Here is a 23145-nt window from a genome sequence, read left to right as displayed (position 1 = left end):
AGAAATAGGATAAGAATAGTTAATCTTACTGCAGTGCTTGGTAGGTTGAGTATATTGTCCACATGAAAAGTTCTCTTTGTTTCCCAGCTTCCTCCTGTTGTGCTTGGTATCTTCCTGTCTGCTTCTACTTTACAGACATGAATGTATGTAAATAGATGATCTCGCTATTTGTGGGTTTTTTTATTCCTTCACTTTCTGATAGTATGTGGCGTGTACTCAAAACAGAATTTTAAACTCAGTGGGGTGGTAGAAGAGAAATGGAGAAAGTTGACTTTGTTATTTAGAACATTGCTCACTTAGAAAATTTATTTTATTATTTGAGATGCAATTTGCAAAAGCAACTAGGCTAGGTTGATAGAGTTCTATTTTTCACTAGATGACTGGATTTTTAACCTTTTCTTCATGACAAATATCTATCTCCTTTAAAGCTAAATAACTGCAAACTGGAAAGGATCATGTTTTCATCTGAAATTTGCAGTGTTTCAATGTGAATAACACTGTAGTTAGTAAATAAGTATCAGGTTTGATGTCACTGCTTTAACTTTTCTTTGAACACTGGATTCTTTGACTTCACTACATGGTCTGCTCTCCCTTCTTTTCCCCACTTAATCATGAGGAAAGAAATAACATTTCCTAGTTACTTTATTCATTGCTCCTTTACAGATCAAGACATATTATAAAGAAAATCTTGAGGCACATTTAAGAGCACATTTAATAGCTGCCAGTTTAAGGATTAAAGCAGAATTTAACTCTTGCTAGCATTTTATTGAAGTCTAACCTGTGATTGTTTATATTCATTTGTTCACAGATCTCAGTGGCATCACTTAAGTAGTTAGGCAATGCAGTCTGTACTAATGCCATAAAGTGATTGTATAGGATCTCTTCATCTCATGTCTTTCAGAATTATTAAAACAACTATACAGACATACTGGCTCCTATGTCTTGTCAGATACTAGATTGGAATTGCAGGTACAGGTGATATGTTTTCTTGGAACGATTACTACAGTTCAAAAAGCAGCATTTGGTCACAGAAGCCCCTTTCATGGATCTGAAGGATAACAACAAACTTCAGAATTAAATACCATTGAGAATAATTTGTCTCAGATCGTATGAGAAAGGAAATAGTGATAACTACAGAGAGCAGCACAGAGAGAGGATATAAACAGGGAATAGAGGTACCAAGATTATCATTTACTTGGGGAGAGTAATAGGTAAATTGTAGCCTGTGGAACAAGAATGTTTCAGTCAGCACCAGTAAAAAAATCAGAAATAACTTAGCTTGATCTTCAAATTCTGTTTCTGGAATTTGGATTTGGTACGGAAGGGAAATAAACCAAGCCACACAATTTAGTGAATGATTTACTTAAATTTGCCCAATTTATAATCCAAGCCAATGTAATTTGTGTGAGCAGCACTAAAGCAACACTATTATTTTAGTGCAATTTTAAAGGCATTTTCTTCAGAGAAGGCTTATAGTTGTTTAAGTTCCTCTGAAGCTACTTTTCGTGTATTGTATATTAATGTATCGAAAAGAAAATACAAGACTTGAATAAACTGGGATTTCTTTGTTTGCTGGGAGGTTTTGTTTCAGATGTTTTTTTTTCCTCTTTACTGTTCTGGGAGGGATATCTTGATGGTATTTGTCTTCTTATAACAGTTGACTTGCTTTAGAGACTGGTTAGATAAGTAGGTTCTTTGCCACTGATCACAGCCCCTTGAGACCTCCCATTCAGCCAGTTCTTAATCCACCTCACCGTCCACTTGTCCGGCCTGCACTTTCTGAGCTTGCCTCAGAGGATATCATGGGGGATGGTGTTAAAAGCCTCACTGAAGTTCACGTAGACAACATCCACTGCTCTCTCCTTGTCTATCCAGTCACTTGTCATTTTATAGGGCAATGAAGTTAGTGAAGCATGGTTTTTTTCGTTTGTTGTCACCTTTGTGTAACACTGCTGAATTGTTATGAAATTTCCTGAACTGTATTTTGTATACATATGTATAATACATGTGCATAATGAGAAAAGTTATTGATGGCCGTACAAATTTATTTCATTTGATATTGTCATTGTGTGAAGCCTTTTTAGTCTATAATTGTATTCAGATATCACACCAACACCAGTTAGGAGGCTTCAACTGGTACAGAATTATAGCAAGAATTTTAATTCAAAACCATGTCCTATATGTAGAATTTGGATTTGCAAACAATACTTAATTTTAAACCAAACTGAACAAAAGACATGGCAGTAATTCCCTTGAAAAATTAGTAGATCAAAAGCCATGTCTTAATTTCATGGCAGGCTTCCATTTCTGATGATACACTGAAATTAATCTGTACCCCGTAATGTAACTGAGACAACACCCATAAAGGAGCACAAACAATTCAAGTGGATTGTATAAACAAATATCATATATAGATTTTTCTTAGTTAAATCTGTGTCATATCTGAATTTGTATATCTGCTATTGTACTTATAAATGTGGAAGAAGGCATTCTCATCTTTGACCTAGTAGGTATAATAATTTTTTCCATGGAGGAAGGCAAAATTTTGACTCACCAGGCTACCAAGCTAGTCCTCCTTGAAAATATTTAATGTCAGCATTAAACGAACTATTATGTTTACTAATGATATCTGCTTCTCCAAATCAGCTACACTGGAGGTAAAAGGTGACCCAAAAGAGGTCTTCTGCTGATCTTGTTCTCCCTGTGATGTAGCTTTGCACCTAGGCAGAGCATGTGCAGAGAAGAGCCAGCCCACATGAATGGATCCATAAGAGATCCACGTGTCTAATAGCTCTTGCCCATATAGGAAAATAGAGGTCCAGCCCAATTCAACAGTTCATCCTCAGAAAATGTATGTACAATCTCTGATGGTAAATCTAAACCACAAAACAAAGAATTCTGCAGCTTGCTTTTTAGTCCTCACCCTCCAATTCACCCATTTCAGGGAACTTGCTGAACACTGAAAATCCTTACCAGTCTGCATTTCTTTCTTGGGGGAACTCAGTGTGCTGGGAAGATAAGAGAAAGGAGATACTCCCATTGTGTCTTGCCTAGTGCAAGCTCAGCCTGAGGTAGGGGCATGCAGCCACGTCTGAGAGCTGTGAGGTGCTGCCTAAGGAATGCATAACCTGAGGTATAAACTAGATATCTGGGATGAGGAGGGAATACTCTACTCCCACTTCCTTTCTTTGCTGGGATGCATTTCACCTGCCTGTTTCATTATTTATAATGTTTACTGCTGCTCTTCACTGAGTGGTGTTGTGCTAGTACTTCAGCAGGTTCTCTGTGATTTTTGGTCAGCTGATGTTTGGAGTCAGTACCAAAATCGGCAAAATGCTGCAAGCTGGACGTTGTTAAGAGCAGGCAAGCAGTATGTAATAGTCTGTGTGCATTTTCACCGGGATAAAAGCAATGTGTGTTAGCAGTTGCAGCCTATTTTAAATTCTGTTTCTGTATTGTCGGCACTTTCATCTTTTGGTCATAAAGCATCCTTTTTTATGATTTTATGACCAAAATTGCATTTTGAAGAGTGTGAAGCATGTTAATCCATGTAGATTTTCAAGCTACTTTGTTTTATTGATTCATTTTCATAAACCATTATTAATAAATCTGGAACTTTCTTCAGATTTTGTGTTTTGAAAAAAGTGTTGTCATTTTCTTTGGTTTCTATTTGAATCAGGTTATTTGGAAATGTGCTATATGCATTCAGCAGCAGCAAAACAAAGCTTTGCATTCTGGCTCATTGCCTCCATTGCAGGGGCAGACAGGTGGTGATGTCTTGTCACCATGACTACATACAGCCCTTAGGGAGGGCTCTTGTAAGATGATAGTAATTCCTGAATGGGGGAAGGGCATGAAGATATTCTCCTTCTAGCTGTGGGTTCTTTTGTGTGGGTTGCACATGGTTACACGCCTACCCTGTCCACCCTATTATATGTGTGCGTGCTCCCTGAAATGCAGGAATGGGAAGAATCGATCACTGCAGACAGTGTGATAGAGGCTGCTTGCCTTTGCCATTTAAAATCTTTATGTGGGTTGGAAAGACAAGAGGACAGTCATAGTTGGACTGCCTGAGCCTTTGCATTGTATTGACCAAAGGTTTTCCCTGAGTCAGGCACTTCAGATAGAAAGGTATGCCTATATGCTGAGATGAAAAACCTATTAATACAGCAGTGATTTAGGGCACTGGTCTGAATAAGGGAGAACTCTGTGGCTATGACTACTTCTAGCAGCAGAAGGTAGACACACTTGGTGGGAAACGTTAATGAGAATAAATGGGAAAAGTCCTTAATCTCAGTCTTCCCACAGTATATCCCAACAAATTAGGTAATTAGAAATACAAAGTTGAGCTTTGCTTAGGACACATAGACTTTTGCTTGTGAAAGAGGTCCTAAAGCACTTTTGGTGATGAAATATGGTTTGACCTTGTCAATGTCATAGCAGAAAAATATGATTGCATCTTCTTTGGCTTCAGATTCAAGTGGGTCATAAAAGTGCCACCTAGTGAATTGTTAGTATTTTCCTTCCACATGCTTTGTGTCGTCTGACCTGGAGTGGCCTCATTTAAACTTCTGCAATCTGCCAAGACCACAGCTGGAGTTGGAGTTGCTGCAGGATACTTGTCCTTTCAATTCCACTCCTCCTTTGCAGTAGCAAAAGTAAACACCTCTGCTACAGGAGGAAGTGCTTGAGTAAGGAGTGGGAAACTTGAGAGATATGTAAGAGAGTTACCATAACCTCAAAAAAGGTAAAGGACTGTCAGACTTGAAGGATGCAGAACAAGGTAAATGAAAGCTGGGTATTTTTGTGCTTTGCATGAGTAGAATTTTATATTAAGGACCATGCAGTTGTTACTCTGTATGACTACACATAATACCTGGAGAAGATGGGTTGTGGAAAAGTGTTTGTTATTTGTGATAAAATTTATATTATTTAGTGTTGGAGTTTTCAGCCTAAAGTTTTGTCAGGAATGTTGTACACAGACGACAGGAAGATGTCTCTGTTTCAAATTAATGTAGGCGGACATAAAGAAGGAGAGTATAGAGCTCTTGGAGAGTAAGGATGAAAAGAAATCTACCTTTTTAATGGGGAATTAATTAGAGTGATTTGGCTAAATGGGAAAGGGATCCAGCTAGTACTTCCTTAAAGTGTTTAAGTCCTCATGTTAAATGAGAGTTACTGTCTGGATCTTAGTTTCCCAAGGGAAGCAGTTCTGTGTATGTTTTCAGTGCTATGGAGCGGTGTGGGAGCAGTGGTGAGCTGTAGAGAACAATTGGTCTCCTTTGTACTCCATCTTCAGATGAAGCATTTCCTTCACTCTGCTGTTTGTTCCTAATGATTTGAGAATAGAAAAAAGCAGTGACCTAGAAAATATTGGAATATCATTTTACTGTAAAACATTTACAATCTCTAGCTTCAGCTAGACAAATTCTGCAGAATGTGGATTGAGAACAGCCGAGCCAGTAAACAGCATTGCTAGTTACATATTTTAATATGAAGCAAAACAAAGAGCTTGTATATTCTTGTATATATGAACAGTCTGAAAAATATAAATAAAATTGTTAGAACAAGAAGTTCTAGGCTCACAAAATCACTTTGAGAATTTACTACCCAGCCAACATATTGCTCCACCTGTTTCATTAGCAGCATAAATCACCTAACTTAAAAACATTGCATGCTCTGGACAAGTATTCTGGGCTTAACTAAACAAAGGGGGGCTTTGTATTTTAGTTACCTATAAAGTTTCATGGCTAGTTTTTAATGACATGAGGACATACAAGATGCCAAAGTCAGAGTGTAGTGAACTCAGATCACAGTATGAAAATAGGCTAATTGTGCTGGATCTAGGACCTGAGAGTTCCCCTATAGGACTGCCCAATGGAGGCCAAGTACGCCTTACAGCTATTTCCACTCAGTGTATATTTCCATGTATATGGGCAGCAAGCAGGATGTTGCTTCATGTCCCCATGTGGAACTCTTGAAATTCTGCTGTGTGTGAGGAACCTAGAAGGCATGGTAGAGGATGCAGGTAATTTAAATACTAATTCTGCCTATTGCACAATCTGGATACACCAGGTAATTTATTCTTATTCTTTGGTAAAAAAAAGGAAAAAAAAGTGCTAAATGGGGCAGTTATAGATTTTAAGGCTAAAACATATAACTGAAAATGCACTTTAAATTAGATTCTGGTTTAAAATACTTCATTATGAAGAAAACAGTAAAATAAAAATCATTGCCTGTCCTAATTTCTGAACAAACTCTGCAACACATGAATTAAGGATGCGCCTGGTGCAGATGGGAGATGTTAGTAACATCCTTTCTACACAGCACACATTCATGGAAGTAGCATATGCTCTGCCACTTTTGTCTCGTCACTTTCAGAGTTTGAAACGAATGTGCTGTTCCCTGGACTTGCAGAAGCAAAATCCCATCCAAAGAATAAATAATACCTATGATACATGTTGAGATCTGACTATATAAATTAAACTACTATCCCTTTAACCTTCTCTATATTTTTGTGTTTATGTATTTCCTTTAATGTTTCTTAGTAGGGAGAGACAATTTATACAACTTTGGCATTGCATGCTTTCACACACTTCTCAGACCTTTCTCTGCATATTTGCATGAAGAGGTAAGATAGGGCCTTTGATATTCTGCAGAGATAAAAATCTGTTATTTTTTTCTGGGTCAATCAATTTTCTTCCTTAGATCAGAGTTGGGATCTCTAAAGTGTATACCGGGACTGAGCTTCCTGCAGACATAAAATTAGAGCCATCGCTGTCATCCCTGTGTAACAGCAACAAGAGGAAAAATTGAAGATGTGTACATTTTTGTGGCTGTTCAATTAAGTCAATCAGGTCCAAATTTCTGGGAAAAAATTCCTAATATAACTTACAGTGTTTGTGTGACATAATTTAAAAACCTGTGCGTGTTATCTTTGAGTATAGCTGCCGTTATATGATAAGTTGTTAAACTGCTTCTTTTGGTTTGCTGGATGTGATATCACTGCATTAGACTGAGGGAAAAAATGGCATGACCCACTTTGATTTAGATGACCAGTTTCACTCATTAAGACTGTAATTTGCTTGTATTTCACTGTAAGCATGTACCTGGGGCTATGCCTTCTGAAAGCAAACCAAACACTTCTGTATCCAGGAAAATGGTGAGGAAGAGTCTTTGTGATCCATGTACAGACTACTAGGGTTTTAGAATAAAGCTTAAAGATCTCTGTGATGCTGAAATTCCTGTTATAGAAAAAAAACAGTAATGCTATGTAAGGTGTGGTAAGTGCTTTTTATGTTTTCATGTGTGTTTCCTATTAAAACAATGAATACTTTTAGGGGTGATAGTGTTTTCCCTGTTACCCCTTAATGTAGGTTATGAGGAAAAAAAAACATTAAGTGGATTTTATTATACAGGAAATGTACTTGAAGTGTGGAATGCTTGGGAATGAATGCCTGCTTTACTGCTATAAATTGTTCATGATATGTCTTTTCATATATGCATCAAACACAGCACTTGCTGCAGAGATGCATGTGATTTGTCTTTTCTCCTGAGAGATGTAATTGGCTTCAGTTTACTTAGGCTACTGCAGTACAATTTATTCTCTTAGCTTAGCCAAGCCTCATGTTGCAGTATGTTTTCTTCTATGTGGGTGAGGTATTTAATTTGTGAAGTGGTGCAGAGTATGTGTTACATTACAAAGATGAAGAACATCCCTGCTCTGTGGTGTTTAGTGGAGATAGATCACAGCACTTCACCATTCTCCTTTACCTTCTCTTGTCTTATTATTAAATTGTACGTGAATTAATCATGATCTTTTAGAAAACATCCATTGTAACAAGCTCAGTAATTTGAACACATGGCTAATAAACTCTGCTTGCTATTTGCTTTGTCTACTTATAATTAAGTATTTCTGTAGTTTTGAGCTTCACTCTCATGGTGTTGTCTTTTCCAAGGCTTATCTTTTTCTAGATAGCCAAACATTTTCAAAATGGCAAAAATTAAAAAATAATACAAACTTATTATAAGTGTAAGATTTTGTTGATAGTCCAGTAATCTTTGGTGCTCAGTTTTCTTTGTTTTTTCCATTTTATCCATCTAGTTGAAGAATTAAAGAGATGAACATAAAAATCACAACAAATGGCACTTCAAGAGAGTTAAGTTCTGAAATGTAAAAATCTTCATACAATTGTGACATTTAGTGTAGCAATAATAATAATGTATCGTGTCAGTCATATATTAGTGATGAACGCTCTGGGCAAGGACTTTCCTGATTTTTTAAATTCCTATCATGATTTCACCTTCCAAAGAATTTAAATTTTTTTGTCAATAAATTACAGTATGCAATTTATAATGGACTAAGAAGTACTGGGTACACACCATTTCCTTTAATGCATTAATGAATTTCACAGTAAATACATTTGACTCTTCAGGATCCTAACTTCCCATAATGGCAGTCCTGCTTGTCTTTATTGTGGCCAGTCTGCTTCTTGGAAGAAATAGTTGGGGTTTTTTTCCACCACACACTGGTCTTTCCTCCTTTGTTAAAATTACTTCAGTGTTGAATTAGCTCCAGTTAATTCTGTAAGCTCGTTACTCTTTTATGACTGTGCACATGGTAGCACTGCTGCATTAGTTTATGTGAGGCACTGGGACTTCTGGGAACACTTGCATGGGAACAGCATTAAGCTGTGCTGCCCTATGAATTAATTTGTAATGTACTGAACAGGAATATGTCTCCTTTCTGGGCATTCATGTGGAAATTTTTTCACCTGAAAACTCATTAAGGAAAAGTACCAAGTAATGAACTTATACTAGGAGAGTGACTTAGCTCTACTGTCAGCATTACTAATGCTCTCTTTTTGGCAATACGTGACAGATAAGAAGCTGAATACAGAGTGGAAGGCATTTTGTCTGTGGTTGGACATGTTGAAAATTCACCTGGACATGGATCAGTACAGTCATACAGTGAGGATTTTAGGAGCTAATAAAATAAGGAATCCTACTTTGCTGACTGGAAACAAAGGAGGATTAACAGTAGGGAAGGAATACAAGCACAATATGGTAGTAGTATAAAACTATGCTCGACTGGAATAGCCATCACTACTGGCTTGCCTAGTATCATGTGGGGTGTTCTTTGAAATGTCTTTTCCATTCACATGCATTGGAAGCATAGGAGTGGAGTAATGTGAGGTTTAAATTCTACAAATTCAACTGATTTCTGTGTGATAAGGTATTGGTAGGAGGGAAGAAGTTGTTCACAGGAGCAGTGAAGTGTAATGAGGAGGACATACATGCCCTCAAAGTGAGCCTGTTTACAGACCAGGTTGGACCAAGACCTTCAGCCATTTCTGCTAGTCCACGCCAAAAGCATTGTCAGTGTTTTTGCACAATGCTTGGTAGTAGATGGATGCAATAACCTCAGTTATACAGAGTACTGTAAGAGACTCCAGGTTCCTGAAAATGAATTGTTAACTTCCATTCCTCATCAGAACACTTGCCGTCCTGTTCACAGAACAAAAACTCTGCAGATTTTAGGTGCTGGTTTGAACAGATAATATAAAAAGATAACAGTAAAATGAAATTGTTAAATTGAAGTTAGGAACCATAGAAGCAGAAGAGTTCCAAAGGTCTCTGAAAGTAAATTGAATAATTTATAAGGTTAGATGAGTTAGAGGAGCAGTGGAATAAGTAATGTACCTAGCCTTGACCTCAAGGATATACATATTGACATCAACACAAGTTAGAGGATTCTCATTTAGGTCTGCTGTCCAGGTGCTTGTAAGTATGCCCAGACAGCTAGGGAAGGCCATGTCTTGAGCTTCAACCCTGTATTCTAAGAGGGCCAGAGGCTATCTCCAGGATCTAAGGGTATGAGCAGGCTAAACAATTCTGCATGTTCTTAGTAAGGCATTTTTCTGGTATAGGGAAAGCCATTCATATAAGTACACAGCTGGATAAGCGCACCATGTGATCTCACACACAGCTCACACATTGGGTGCAAAGCATTGTAATGAATGGGATGACATAAGGTTCGTGATCTGTCACTAGTGGGGTTTCACAGGGCACCATCTTAGGCCCTGTTCTCTTCATCTTCATGAAGGACTTGGATACAGGACTGGAAAGATATTAAGCAAGTTCACAGATGATATAAAATTGGGAGGACCTCTTGACTCCCTTTGAAGGCAGGAAGACCCTGCAGAGATACCTCAATAAATTAGAGGTCTGGACAATCACCAACTATATAAAGTTGAGCAAGCAAAAATGCTGGATTCTGCACCTGGGATTGGGCAGCCCTGGATGTACACATAGACTGGGGAATGAGGTGCTGGAGAGCAGTGCCACAGACAGGGACCTGGGGGTCCTGCTCACTGGCGAGTCAGCAGTGCCCTGACAGCCAGGAGGGTCAGATGTGTCCCGCAGGCATCAGGCACAGCATCACCGGCTGGGCAAGGGAGGGATTGTCCCACTCTGCTCTGCTCTGCTCTGGGGCAGCCTCACTTTGAATATTATGTGCAGTTTTGGTCACTGAAATATAAGAAAGATCTGATACTATTGGAAAGTGTCCAAAGGGGGGCAATGAATATGGTGAAGGGCCTTGAGGAGAAGCCATATGAGGCGTGGCTGAGGGCACTTGGTTAGGCCTGGAGGAGACTGAGGGGAGACCTCATTACAGTTAGAACTTCCTTGTGAGGGGAAGAGGATCTCTTCCCTGTCGTGATTGGTGACAGGACCTGAAGCAATGGCCTGAAGTTGTATAAGGGGAGGTGTAGGTTGAATATTAGAAAAAGGCTCTTCACTCAGAGGGTGGTTAGGCCCTGGAATAGTTCACCAGGGAAGTGGTCACAGCACCAAGCCTAACAGAGTTCAAGAAGATTTGGACAAATCTCTTGGGCAGGAGTTGGACTCAATGACCCTTGTGTGTCCCTTTCAACTCAGCATTTTCTGTAAACCAGTGAAGTATGTCTTCCTTATTGCATGCTTGTCCAACTCAGAGACAGCTGCAGCAACTGCTGATGCTCAGTGAATTAGAGATTACTGTCGATGCTCAGTGAATTAGAGATTTTGATAGACTTTAATGTTACAATGTTCCATCAGTTATTTCATGGTTATATGAGAAATTTAATATTTAGCCCAAATATGTTCAATATGGTATAATATCCACAGAATAAGGAACACTGAAAACATGCCAGTGAGAAAACTCCAGGAATATTCTACTTACTGTTAATTTTGAAGTATAATACATTTTAAATTAGATAATCTAATAATGTGTTTCAGTGTCCTAAATCTTTCTGCCCTTGAACAGCTTGATGACATCCATATTAAGTCAAACTGTGTTATCATTTAACATCCAGATACTTTGGTTATGAACACTACTTGTCACAGCTCAACATCAGTGTTATCCCTTACTTGTGAGATCAGATGAGATGGCATTTATTAATTTTGAGAATTACTGGAATAAAAAAGAATCACTAGGCAACTAAAACCAACTTTTATCTGTTTGCAATGAGTCCCTTGGCTAAATTTTAAATGGGACCAAACAAAAAAACTTCATTGGAAAGTTTATTTGCATATTTAAGACTCATAAAACATGGGCAGCTTTGAGCAGTAGTGAGCAGTGCCTTTATGGCTGAGAAGGGCTTTTGAGGGTTGAGAGACATTTTGGGGGTAGAACTGTGTAGGTATCCTGTTTTATTCCCAGACAATATGCTGATAACAAAGAAGTAAAAAGAAATGCAGTTTGATCAAAGTTCTCATATTTTTTAATATGTATTTTACATAGAAGTTGAAATATGAAGAATAAAGTGTTTAGTTTTAGGGAAAAAGAAAGCAGTTCTTATTCGCACCAAAGTCAGTTTTTATCTTGCTTTAACCAACTGAAGGTCAGAGACAAAGCAAAATAAACATAATTTTTAAAAAAGAAATCTTTATTTTTTTGGCTCATATGTAATATTGTTTGCGTTGTTTATGATAATAACAATTTCTTGCATGCATTTCACTGACACATTACAAGTCAAAAGCATTTGTAAAAGAAAGATTCTACATTTAATGTTAGCTTGTGTATGAAACACAAAATGTCCTGATGTCCTCCATTACACAAATGTGCCATTTTTTTCTTGGGAAATATTTTATTTGTACAAGCCTAGTGAACTGTGATTCAAAAAAGAATAAGAGTAGACTATGTAAACAGACACTGCAAGATAGCAAGGATTTAATCAACTATGAGACTATCTTGGAACTTCTGATGCAAATAGTGCTTAGAAATTCACACATTCCCCTAATGCTTTCCTTGCTATGTCCTGTAACTATTTGGAAACAAGCTGGGTTCCAGATTTACACAATTTACTTCACATTGGAATATATGCAAATATATTATTAAAACAAGATAGTCTACAAATACTCACTTTTTTTTCCCATAGTGTGATGATGCCAGTTTGGAATTACTGTGGTTAGAAAATAAGCCAAGTGAATGAGGAAAGAAATATAAGAAACAGTGATCTAAACTTGAAGACACTTTTCTTATATACAGAACTGTTGCCAAATGGTATTTCTTTACATTATTTATATATGCTAACCACATTGTCAACAGGTTTAACAGTTTGCAATATGGCCTGTACAGTCTGATTCTACACGACATAGCAGCCACTTCAAATTTAAAATGCAAAACTAAAAAAGCCCATAAATAGCTGCAAACTATTGCTTAATGATTTGAAAGAATGAGGTCTGGTTGGACAACTTGATTCACTTCATCACTGACACATGGCTTCCTATAGTGGAGACTGTGGACAGTGAAGGAGCAAGGTACAGCAGCAACAGCATTGACATGCATCAGTGATGCTCTCCTATCTGTGACACAGAATACAACATGTCCCGTTGTGCTCTTTAAAATTAACCATACTGTGGTACATATCTGATGCAATTCAATGTGGCAAAGCCATTTAATTCTATGTTCAAATATGCACAACAGTATACTGTTAATATTTACATAGAAAAGGGTATTTAATGGATTCACTGGATATTGGAGATAATGAGAGAAGACAGTAACCAAAGAATAGCCCAGGAAAAAAAACAGCTGTCATAACCAAAACAAAAAAACTCCCAGATATATTTTGGTGAAGCTATTTTTCCAGTGCAGAAACTGCACAATATTTTTTGAACTGTAAACATTTTAACATAAACAAGAACTTATTTGTGTTTAGTCATTCACATAAAAATAAATCATTGCGGATTCCTGTAAATTAGAGGAGGCTCTCCAGGCACATTAATCTGGATGCACATAGTCTGGATGAAGCCATACAAGTAGTTAGAATACTTCAAATTTAAGAGCAACCCTGAAACATGGAAGTTCTTAAAATCTTAAGCTTTGTGCAACGTCATATTTTTATTTATGCATGATTGACAAGTGCAGCATGTCTATGCAAATCACTCCTATCTGTACATTATAGAGAATCTGAGAGTAGAACTCCTGGTCCTCATACCTCTTTCCCCAACATAAAACCTATTACAAAAATAGTCACGTGTAATAGTAAACAACCTGTGAATTAAAAAATGATAATTACACTAATACAGTTTTTGTAAAAATATGACAAATGTGGCAGTTGCATTACAAACAGTGAAGAGAATTACTGTTCTACATGTTGTGGAAATAAAGTATCTTTTTGCACTCATTTCATGCTCCATCTTCTCTATGGAGCCACCTTTTCCCTTATTCTTAGCAGTGTCAGCTGTAGTGAAAACAGTAACCTCTTGTCAAGTTTTTTACCCTGATTAACAGAGTCACAGTCTGATGATGGAGGTTCACTGTTTTGTTATAGGCACTGACCTTAAGTATATATATAATGTATATATATGCACACACGCGCGCGCACACGCACACACACACATATGTGTAAAAACTGTCAGTTTGGCATAAATCTCCTGCAGGAGTCCAGTTGATGATTCATTCTCAAAGACTGTAAACAAGTTGTCCCATTAACAAAATTCTTAGATCATTATTTTTTATTTTCCCTGATGTCTTTACCTTTGTAGTTCTTTTCTGCTTTATCTTTTTCATATTTTTCTTTGTCTGGCTTTGTTACACTGTCATAAGAGGGTGGGGAAGTTGTAGAAGAACTCTCATCTGTTTTTTCTGGGGTGGAGTTTCCTTTTAGTTTACCAATAATTATCTCTTTTATAATGTGTCCATCTCCTTCTTTGTTTTTATTTCTATTATATATACTAGACACCTGCTTAACTTTTACCCTTAAGAGATGACGTCTGTAAGCACGCTGAATGATGACAGCAGACACCTCCTCCTGCTTTCGTTTCAGTGTGGTTGTAATTGGTTCATAGGAGACTTTAGAAGGATTGGCTGCCATAAACCGATCTTCCATCTGTATTCTGAGGGCATCCATCTCCCCACTTTCCCCCAAAACACGTTTTGTGAAAGCAAACAAGATGTCAAGGCAGTGAATTCTGTCACCGCTCACCATGGGCAGATCCATTGCAATAAGCTGGACTTTGTTGGGTTTTGCTATGAGAAGAGGAGGATCTAATGAAGCAGCAAAATCTGATAACTTACTATATTCTATGAATTGTGTTGCATCAGGATCAAATTTCTCCCAGACTTCATAGAACATCTCAAAGTCATCCTCGCTCAAGGGTTCAGCACTTTCTTCAGTAGCAACACTGAAGTTCTCCAAAATCACAGCAATGTACATGTTCACGACTACCAGAAAGGATATGATAATGTAGCTGACAAAGAAGAAAATCCCAACAGAAGGGTTGCCACAGTCACCTTTCACAGAGCTCCCCGGGTGATCTTTATGGGGGTCACAGTCTGGCTCCCCACTGTTGAGAATTGGGGCAAGCAAACCGTCCCAGCCAGCGGATGTGGTGATCTGGAACAGGCAGATCATGCTGTTGCCAAACGTTTCAAAGTTGAACATGTCATCAATCCCAACTTCCCTCTTGACGTAGGCAAAGTTGGACATGCCAAATATGGCATAGATGAACATGACCAGGAAGAGCAGCAGCCCAATGTTGAACAAAGCAGGAAGAGACATCATCAAAGCAAAAAGCAGAGTGCGGATTCCCTTAGCGCCTTTAATGAGGCGCAGGATTCGACCGATCCTGGCAAGCCGGATGACTCTGAATAGTGTGGGAGACACAAAGTACTTCTCAATCATCTCAGCCAAAAACATACCTGGGAAAAAAAGTGAATAATTAAAAAAAAATTAAATTAATTCATTACCTAGAGAAAGATTAAGTTATTGCTATCTCCAGTATAATAAGTGTAGGGATTCTATGCTATAGCAAAAATCCTACAAGTTATTACATTTATTGAAAGCTGTTAATAAGGTGAAAGCATCTCTTCTTATGTTGAAATGCTATCCTAGAGAAGGTAAATAAGTAAAATAAAGACTGATTATGGCAAGTAGGTAGTCCCTGTCTAAGCTTTCAGTAGTTCTTAAAATGATTGGGAAAGGGATGTTTATGTCTTAGATACAGGTAATTCTTGAAGCTGAGCCTATAAGCACTTTCTTTATGAAGGATGATATTGGCCTAATTTCTGCAAGTCAGAGATTTCTTTTACAGATCTACGTTTTATCAGCCCAATCTTTCTCAGATGTGTCACTCATTTGCACCTTGGACAGTCACTAGATTTTAACTGACAAATCTTAATTAGCAAAAGTAAAAAATCTCACCCATTTCACATAATTTTCAGTTTTAGTATTGAAAGTAAATCTGTGGTTAGTTTGCATATACCACTAAACATTCTTCTTTATATTTGTACACATTAATCTAATGTGCCAAACACTTCCATTATGTCTCTTGATGTGGAAAATGACAGTGAATCTAACAGGAGAGATAAAAATCTTACATGCAACATTACATGGATTGTATGTTAGATAATATGAAGATCTGAATCAATACGTAAGTCACAGGCAAAACAAAATTCTACAATCAGTATTAACACACTTGAAACAAATGCTTCCTATTTCTTCCAGTAGTTCTTTCTTGAAAATGAGTTGCTCTTACCTACTATGGAGAGAATCACAACCACAAAATCAAAAATATTCCAGCCTATAGTGAAGTAGTAATGGCGAAGTGAAATCAATTTCAGGACAAATTCTCCAGTGAAAAGGATAATGAACACCAGGTTAATCCGGGATAAAATTGTTTCCATTTCTTTACTCTGATCATCTGTTTCTACCATCATTGTGACCATGTTAAGGCAGATGAGTATCATGATGCTGATGTCAAATACTTGTTTGGTTACAAAATCAAAGATCATGCCTTGGAATTTGTTCTGCAAACACAAAGACGGAATACAGGTTATACAGTGAAAATAATTTTCTTTTAAAATGCCAAATGAGAAAACAACACACTTCAAGATTTAGGAGTGCAAACCAAGACTCATTCACAATAGAGGAAATAAGCCCAACACATGCTGGTTTATATCTCATCTTGCTAGAGTGAATCAAGAAGTTCACCACCGTTGGCTGAAGAGACAAGAGAAACGCTGCAATAATAAGAGTAATAACAATGACAGTTAATATTATTAGGGTGAATGGGTGGTGTAAATTGATAGCCAGCAAGAGTACCAGCTGAATAAAAGCTAATTTTCTTATCTTTATTCTCAGATGGTTTTAGAATTCAAACCCTCTTTCTTTCTTAAACTAATTGTGCTTGGTGAGATCATTGGACTGCTGAAGACACGTCTCAAACACACCATGACTGTAATATCCTAGTTTTTCTTTAGTACTTAGCTCAATATTTTTTGCCATATGTCTCTCCTTAGAAAGTCTATTTTTAACCACTTGGTGCATAAGGTGCAACAAGTATTTTATTTTTTTAAACAGTGTAGGAGTTCAGTAAATAACAAGAGTAGTGTCTATCTTAGAGACATATTTATCCTAGTCTATGCTTTACTCCCTAGGACATTCTTTTATTCTGTAAGATTTTCTGCATATGTCCTTCCCAATAGGTTACCAGTGCCCCTTTCTGTCTTCAGCAGCAAGGGCCAGTGCATCCCCATTTCCTACAAATTCTCTGTGAGGAGAAAAAACAGAAAATGAAGTTTATCCCTGGAAACAGGAACCAATAAATGATCCAAACAATTGTGGTTTTCCAGGACTTAGGCAGGGAATTTTGAAATTTATCATTATTAAATTTAACATTATTAAATAATTTTGTTCATACTTCAGGGTATATGTTTTTAAACAAAATATTAATGATCTAATCTGATGGATTCAAGAAGGGACAATTTCTACCTTTACAAGAAAATAAATGGAAAAATATTTTCTTTCTAGACCTACAACCTTATCTTGTGGACAAGACTATATTTCCAAATGAGTATTTAATATTAGGGATGTAAAAATCAAATCATTCATACCACTGGCCTTGGTATAGGTTTCTGTGGCTTTTTGGATCCCAATTTTTTCATTGCATTGTAATATTTCTTCTGTTCTTCTGTCATAAATATATCCTGACCTCCAAAGTAAAGAAATAATATCAAAATTAATTAGTATCCACACATAAAACATTTACAGTATGTCTCTCTGTAATATAATATTAAAATTATATTTAATTTGTAGAAAAAGGAAGGGGTTTTTTTCAGGTGTTTATAGGGTGGATGCTCATATACATTCCTAACACACAGGAAATATCCATTACTGGTGCCTTGTCAGCTTGGCAGTTGAGTTTTTCCAATGTCTTCGTGCTCGCTTTTGCTAAAATGGCTGAAAGCATTCTTGCTCTACTGATGCTCAATAACTTGGTGATTAGGATATGTTTAGTGAATAGGAACATGACTAGTGCCTTGCATGGCCTATCTTCTGTATAGACTTTTAGGATTACAGGTAGACAAGTCTAAAAGAGGCATAACTTTGAGGCAGAAGTTGTGTTAGGAGAGTGTATTAGTATCTAATCCATGGGTTTTAACAGCAAAAAAAAATCAAACCCACCTTTGATGTATAAAATTAAGAAAAGTAATTCATGTCATGTCATAGCAAATTAAGACACCACGGGAAGGAACTTTGACAAACTCAAATGAGCCTTTGTTTGCAGATACAAATGCTCCCAGTCAGATGTGCAACTGTCTGACTGACTTCCAGTACAGGTGAATTGTGCTTGTTGATGAATCTTCACTGAGTCAGATGGAAGCACAATGTTAACATCACCGTCTGCTAAATTGGCCACCACAGCCTGAAGCATCACAAAATTGATAGTAACCCCAGACATGTTTAGGAAGCTAAAGAGTATTTGCACAAGGAAAAATGTCTGTAGTTCACAGTTTTCTTTTACCAGAGATTCTGTCTGGTATTGCTGTTTTTTAATTGGTGATTGAAAAAAAACCAAATCATATGAAACTGCTTTTTCACAGCACACAAAAATTTAGAATGATCCTGGCATTTGAAAACTAAAAACTGTGAGGCTTCAAAATATTTTAAATGTGATTATTTGTATTTTTATATTTTTAAGTTCTTTAAAACTGAACTGTATGCACTATCAGTACAACCATTTTAAACATACTTGTATATCAAAAGTATACAGAAAGAAACCACCATTCCCTGTGTATCTTTGCTTTAGTACTGATAAAAAATTATAGATTGTATTTGTGTCTAATGAATTAATCTCATTCTCATAGAAGTGCTAGAAAAAAACCCCTTATGTACACATTTTTACTTATATCTACAAGCCTATTCATAAGAGGTCTATTTGACTTACTCTTAGCTTATTGTTTAATCAGTTTGCAGATCTGTTATTCGTTATATCAACACAATGCCGTATTGCGTCTTCATTAAGCATCGAGAGTTTGTAAGAATAATTATAATGAATGTACCTTAATTTATCTTAATACTTTAGAGTAAATTGAAAAAGAAATTATTTCATGCCAGATAATATTGCATCTAATCAAACCAATAATTCACGTTCACTTTTTACATCATTTAAACTGTATACTCAATTTGCAAATTATTATAAACCAACTTTTCATTTCTCCAAATGCTAAAAATGCAAAGTTCAGAATCACATCCACAGATTTTAGTACAGATAATTATTTATTAAGAGACCCTTCATTTAAAGTCTTGAAATTACTTTTGATTTTTATAAGCCTTCTTAGAGAAATAACTGTTTAATTCTTTATAGCTAGTAATTCATACCCATATGAAAATATTTTAAATACTTATCTTCTTTTTTTGTTGGTTGAAGTTGTCTATAATAACACCAATGAAAAGGTTCAAGGTAAAAAATGATCCAAATATGATAAAGATGACAAAATAGAGATACATATACAAGTTGTCCTCATACTTAGGTTGATCTTTTACCTACAAAATATAAAAAAAATATTGCCCATGAGAATATTAGATGTAAAAAACAATACATATAATTTAGAATTAGGTAAATGCCATCTCAGACAGAAAGCTATAAAAAGCACTAATTTATTAAAAGATCCAACTTGTCCATTCCAGTCAATATTTGGAGAACTGGAAGCTGACAGAATTATTGCTCATATGAAAGTTTTAAGTAAATGTGCCCACAGATATGTTTGTGTATGTACATATAGAAAAAGTTCCTCATGTAGAAGAAAGAAGCAATGTGGGATGCAGAGCAGTCATTAATACTTAAAATTTTATTAGCAGAAATCTAAATATTTTATATTGTGCTCAGTATATTATCATGCAACAGAAACAATAAATTTTGTTATTGCCTAAATCTCCCTGGAACTTTTTTGGTCTTGCATGAGCATTCTTACATCCAGCTAGGAACAGATGCTTTCAACAAATATTTAGTCAATATATGTTTTGTGAAATCCATTAAATTGAGGAAGTTTTGATGGAAGGTTTTGTTATTGTCTCAATTTTTCTGGATGCTACATCCCAGCATCTGCACTTCTACAGCACAACAAGCTTGACTGTAGAAATGCTAAAGATAATGAAACAGAGTGTTTTACTCTGGATATCACTAACATGACCATTTGTGTAAGTTAAACAGAGTATTTGTTTTGTAGCCAAAATAAAATTCTAATCCCCAGAAAGCTTAACAAATGATCTTCAGCCTTAAAGTCTAATGGCACTAATATATCTAGGTAACATAGGTACTCAACCTAAGGAAACAACAAAATGCACAGTTACAAATTGTAAAACCTGATCAATGTATTTCCATATTTAGTACATAAATAATATAATCTTAAATTAATTCATACTTACGATTACCAAAATAATTTGTCAAAAGCCGCTTCTTTGTTCTATTACACTAACTTTATCCTTCAAAAAAAAAATCCATTTCAGTTAATTTAGCTTTTTTGGCTAAACAGAAGGAAGTGAGATTCTTTCCAGTAAAAATTCTGAGATTAAAAAAAAAATGTATTGATGCTGATTATAATTCTTTGTTGTTTGTGTAGCTGTTTAAATTTTATACTTTTTATCAAAAATAATCAACAGATGACTTTTGAAAGATTTACACTTACATCTCGTGAATCAACAGCAGCATACATAATATCCATCCATCCTTTGAAAGTAGCCTAGAAATAAAACAAAGTTGTTTATCTTCCCCATAAAAATTCATAATACATACAATAACTAACTTATTTATTTATCTGGACCTCCACTTTTAATAAAATCACTTCTAAACCAAACAGGAACACCAAATTTGGTGCAACTTGCTGGTTGAAAATGTGAATGTGCAACCACTAGCCAGGGTTTCCAAGCTTATTCACAATAAAGGAAAAAGAGCTAAAAAGCCTGTGAAATGAACAAAGAGCACCAGTCCTGAGGAGGTTCAGGAGAGGAACCATTCCAAGGGGTATATTTCCATCTGTGCTTGCCAGAAGTGGCTTTGGTACTTTGGTACAGCTGCCAGTTTGGTACAGCAGAAACTTGCACTCTGGAAGCATTCGTTTCCTCCTGAATCTTGCAGTGCAATACCAGTTACTAAGAAGGTGTGCTTCAAGCCAGGCTTCACACATCTTTCTGGCTCAGTGGGCAGTTGCATTTGGTGCACTTTGTATAGCAATATTACGAAAGGTTCAGAGTTAGATAATAGCAATAAATACAGAAGAGTGAAGGACTAATGTTAATGGAGGCAATCAAATGAAGATGTGACACAAAACATGCTCAAAGATCCCTTAATCTCTGTGGGGAAAGTAAAGGTTAGAAGGAATATTTGAAAAGGAAAATTACGAAAAATCAGGAAAAAAAATTTAAAAAGAGCGAGAAGAAGAATGAAAAGTTCACGGTAGTGAAGTAGTTATTGAAGACCTAGACTGTCTGGATGTATGACACAGATGACATTTATACACAGCCTCAAGAGCAGCAGTTTTCCTTACACATCTTCAGAGGCAATGATGGCCATGATATCTGAAGCCAGAGAATCAGTCATCATTCAGTACTACTACTCAGCACATAAGAGTCACATTGCCTTTACAGGCAAAACATTTAAATCTAGGTAGTAAATTTTGGAATTAAGGTCAGCTAGAAATTCTGACCTGCTCTGAGATAGAAGGGACAAGCATATAATTCTTAGATAACTTTGAATATCAGAGCTGTAAAAATCTTTTCATTCAGTGATGCTGTATGTTGACTTATAGACTAGTGATTCTACAATCATCTAAATGTAATTACATGCTTTCTTGCTTGTGTGTTGAATCAGACCCTAGCTTTAGAAGCTCCACTCTCAGCAAGGAACCTGTAAAGAGCTACGGTCTTTATTTCTTTGACACAAATAAAATGTGCTCAGTACCTAGAATAAAGGCAGTTCTGAACAGTGCATAAGATAAGCAATTGAAGGAGAAATACAATTTACAGATTTTGGATAAGTAGTAGTAAATAATGGAATGAATATGCTATGCAATAACATCCAGTACTTCACAAGGATAATACTTATTTAAATTTATAAGTTACATGATACTTATTTAGTATACTATAATGACTCTTTAATAAGCATTAAGGAATATGATAGTTCTATACTGTGCGCCACTAAAGAGATTCTTTTATTTTCTACACTTACTATTTTCACATTATTATTATTACCATAATCCTGAGACTGTATTTCCTAGTCTTGGAAAGGAAAATTACTCTACTATCATTAAAAAAAAATAGAAGAAACAATGTAATAGAGTCCCGTGAGCTGTACAGTATTGCTATGAAGAAATTGTTCTTCTACTTTACAGTCTTAACTTGCCCATTTTTCCTAGATACCTTTAAAAAGAGCAAAAAGAAAATATATACATTTACTTACTACTTGAAGCAGAGCAAGATATCCAGCTCCTACATTATCGAAGTTTACTTTCACATTCTTCCATCGGGCACTTTGATTGCTTTTTATGAGTTCCACACACTGAGTATAATTGTTGACATCACTGATATCAAACATCTCACCAGTTGTGGTGTTGACACAGTGATAGAATTTTCCAGCAAAAAGATTTACTCCCATGATGCTGAAGATTAGCCAGAATATAAGACATACCAGCAATACATTCATGATAGATGGGATTGCTCCTACAAGGGCATTTACAACCACCTAGTGTACAAATTAGACAAAATAGCCACTTAGCTTATGGAAAGAAAATTTAAAATTCTTGAAAATACTTCCAAAATGTCAAAACAGTATTATTGTGGGATGGACAGTTAAAATATTAAAATAAAATTTGTGGGAGAAATTTTAATGAAGGCTTAATAAAATGCTAATGAGATTGGAAAAAGCAAGAAATAAAATGAGATGGAAACAAAGACAATGCAAAAGTCTGAAAAAAAATCAAAAAGCAAAAGAAAACCTGTTAGTGGCAAGATGAATTCTTAGCATTTGTGTGCTCTAGAGAAAAAGAGAGAAATAAATGTTAAATTCCAGCAACATAAATTAAAATCTATAAATAGAAAATAAACCATGAAAAGCTCAAAGAATGATGATGTGGAAGACTGAATAAAAATGTCTGCATGTAAAACTATCATTATTAATGATTTTATTCTTAGAAAAGTTATGTATATATTGGCATCAGTGTATTTTTGTATCCACACAGAATGCAACAAAATTAAGGATATCTTATTTAATCATTATGAAGAGTGTTTGCTCTAAGTCTTGATTTTAAATTACCTGGGTCACTATAGTTGCTTTTACATGTATCCTTCTTTTTCTTTTTAATTGGTTGCATTTAATTCCCTT

General features: G+C 36.0%; 1 protein-coding gene across 5 annotated transcripts in view; it reads right to left on the bottom strand.

Moving 5' to 3' along the window:
* Nucleotides 1-11742: 11742 nt before the first annotated feature.
* LOC115905528 (sodium channel protein type 2 subunit alpha-like) overlaps nt 11743-23145 on the bottom strand; it is a 65688-nt gene continuing 54285 nt past the window's right edge. For all 5 annotated transcript variants that reach the window (XM_030951893.1, XM_030951894.1, XM_030951896.1 and 2 more), the window contains 6 exons: nt 22225-22506; nt 20456-20509; nt 19176-19313; nt 17381-17485; nt 16024-16294; nt 11743-15187 (listed from right to left, as the gene is read on the bottom strand). In XM_030951893.1, coding sequence (XP_030807753.1) covers nt 13995-15187; nt 16024-16294; nt 17381-17485; nt 19176-19313; nt 20456-20509; nt 22225-22506 — 2043 coding nt within the window. In that variant the 3' untranslated portion in view covers nt 11743-13994. The remainder of the gene's footprint in view (nt 15188-16023; nt 16295-17380; nt 17486-19175; nt 19314-20455; nt 20510-22224; nt 22507-23145) is intronic.

The sequence above is a fragment of the Camarhynchus parvulus genome, chromosome 7 (assembly GCF_901933205.1).
Source record: "Camarhynchus parvulus chromosome 7, STF_HiC, whole genome shotgun sequence".
NCBI classification, from domain to species: domain Eukaryota; kingdom Metazoa; phylum Chordata; class Aves; order Passeriformes; family Thraupidae; genus Camarhynchus; species Camarhynchus parvulus.
This window is presented reverse-complemented; position numbering and strand designations above follow the sequence as displayed.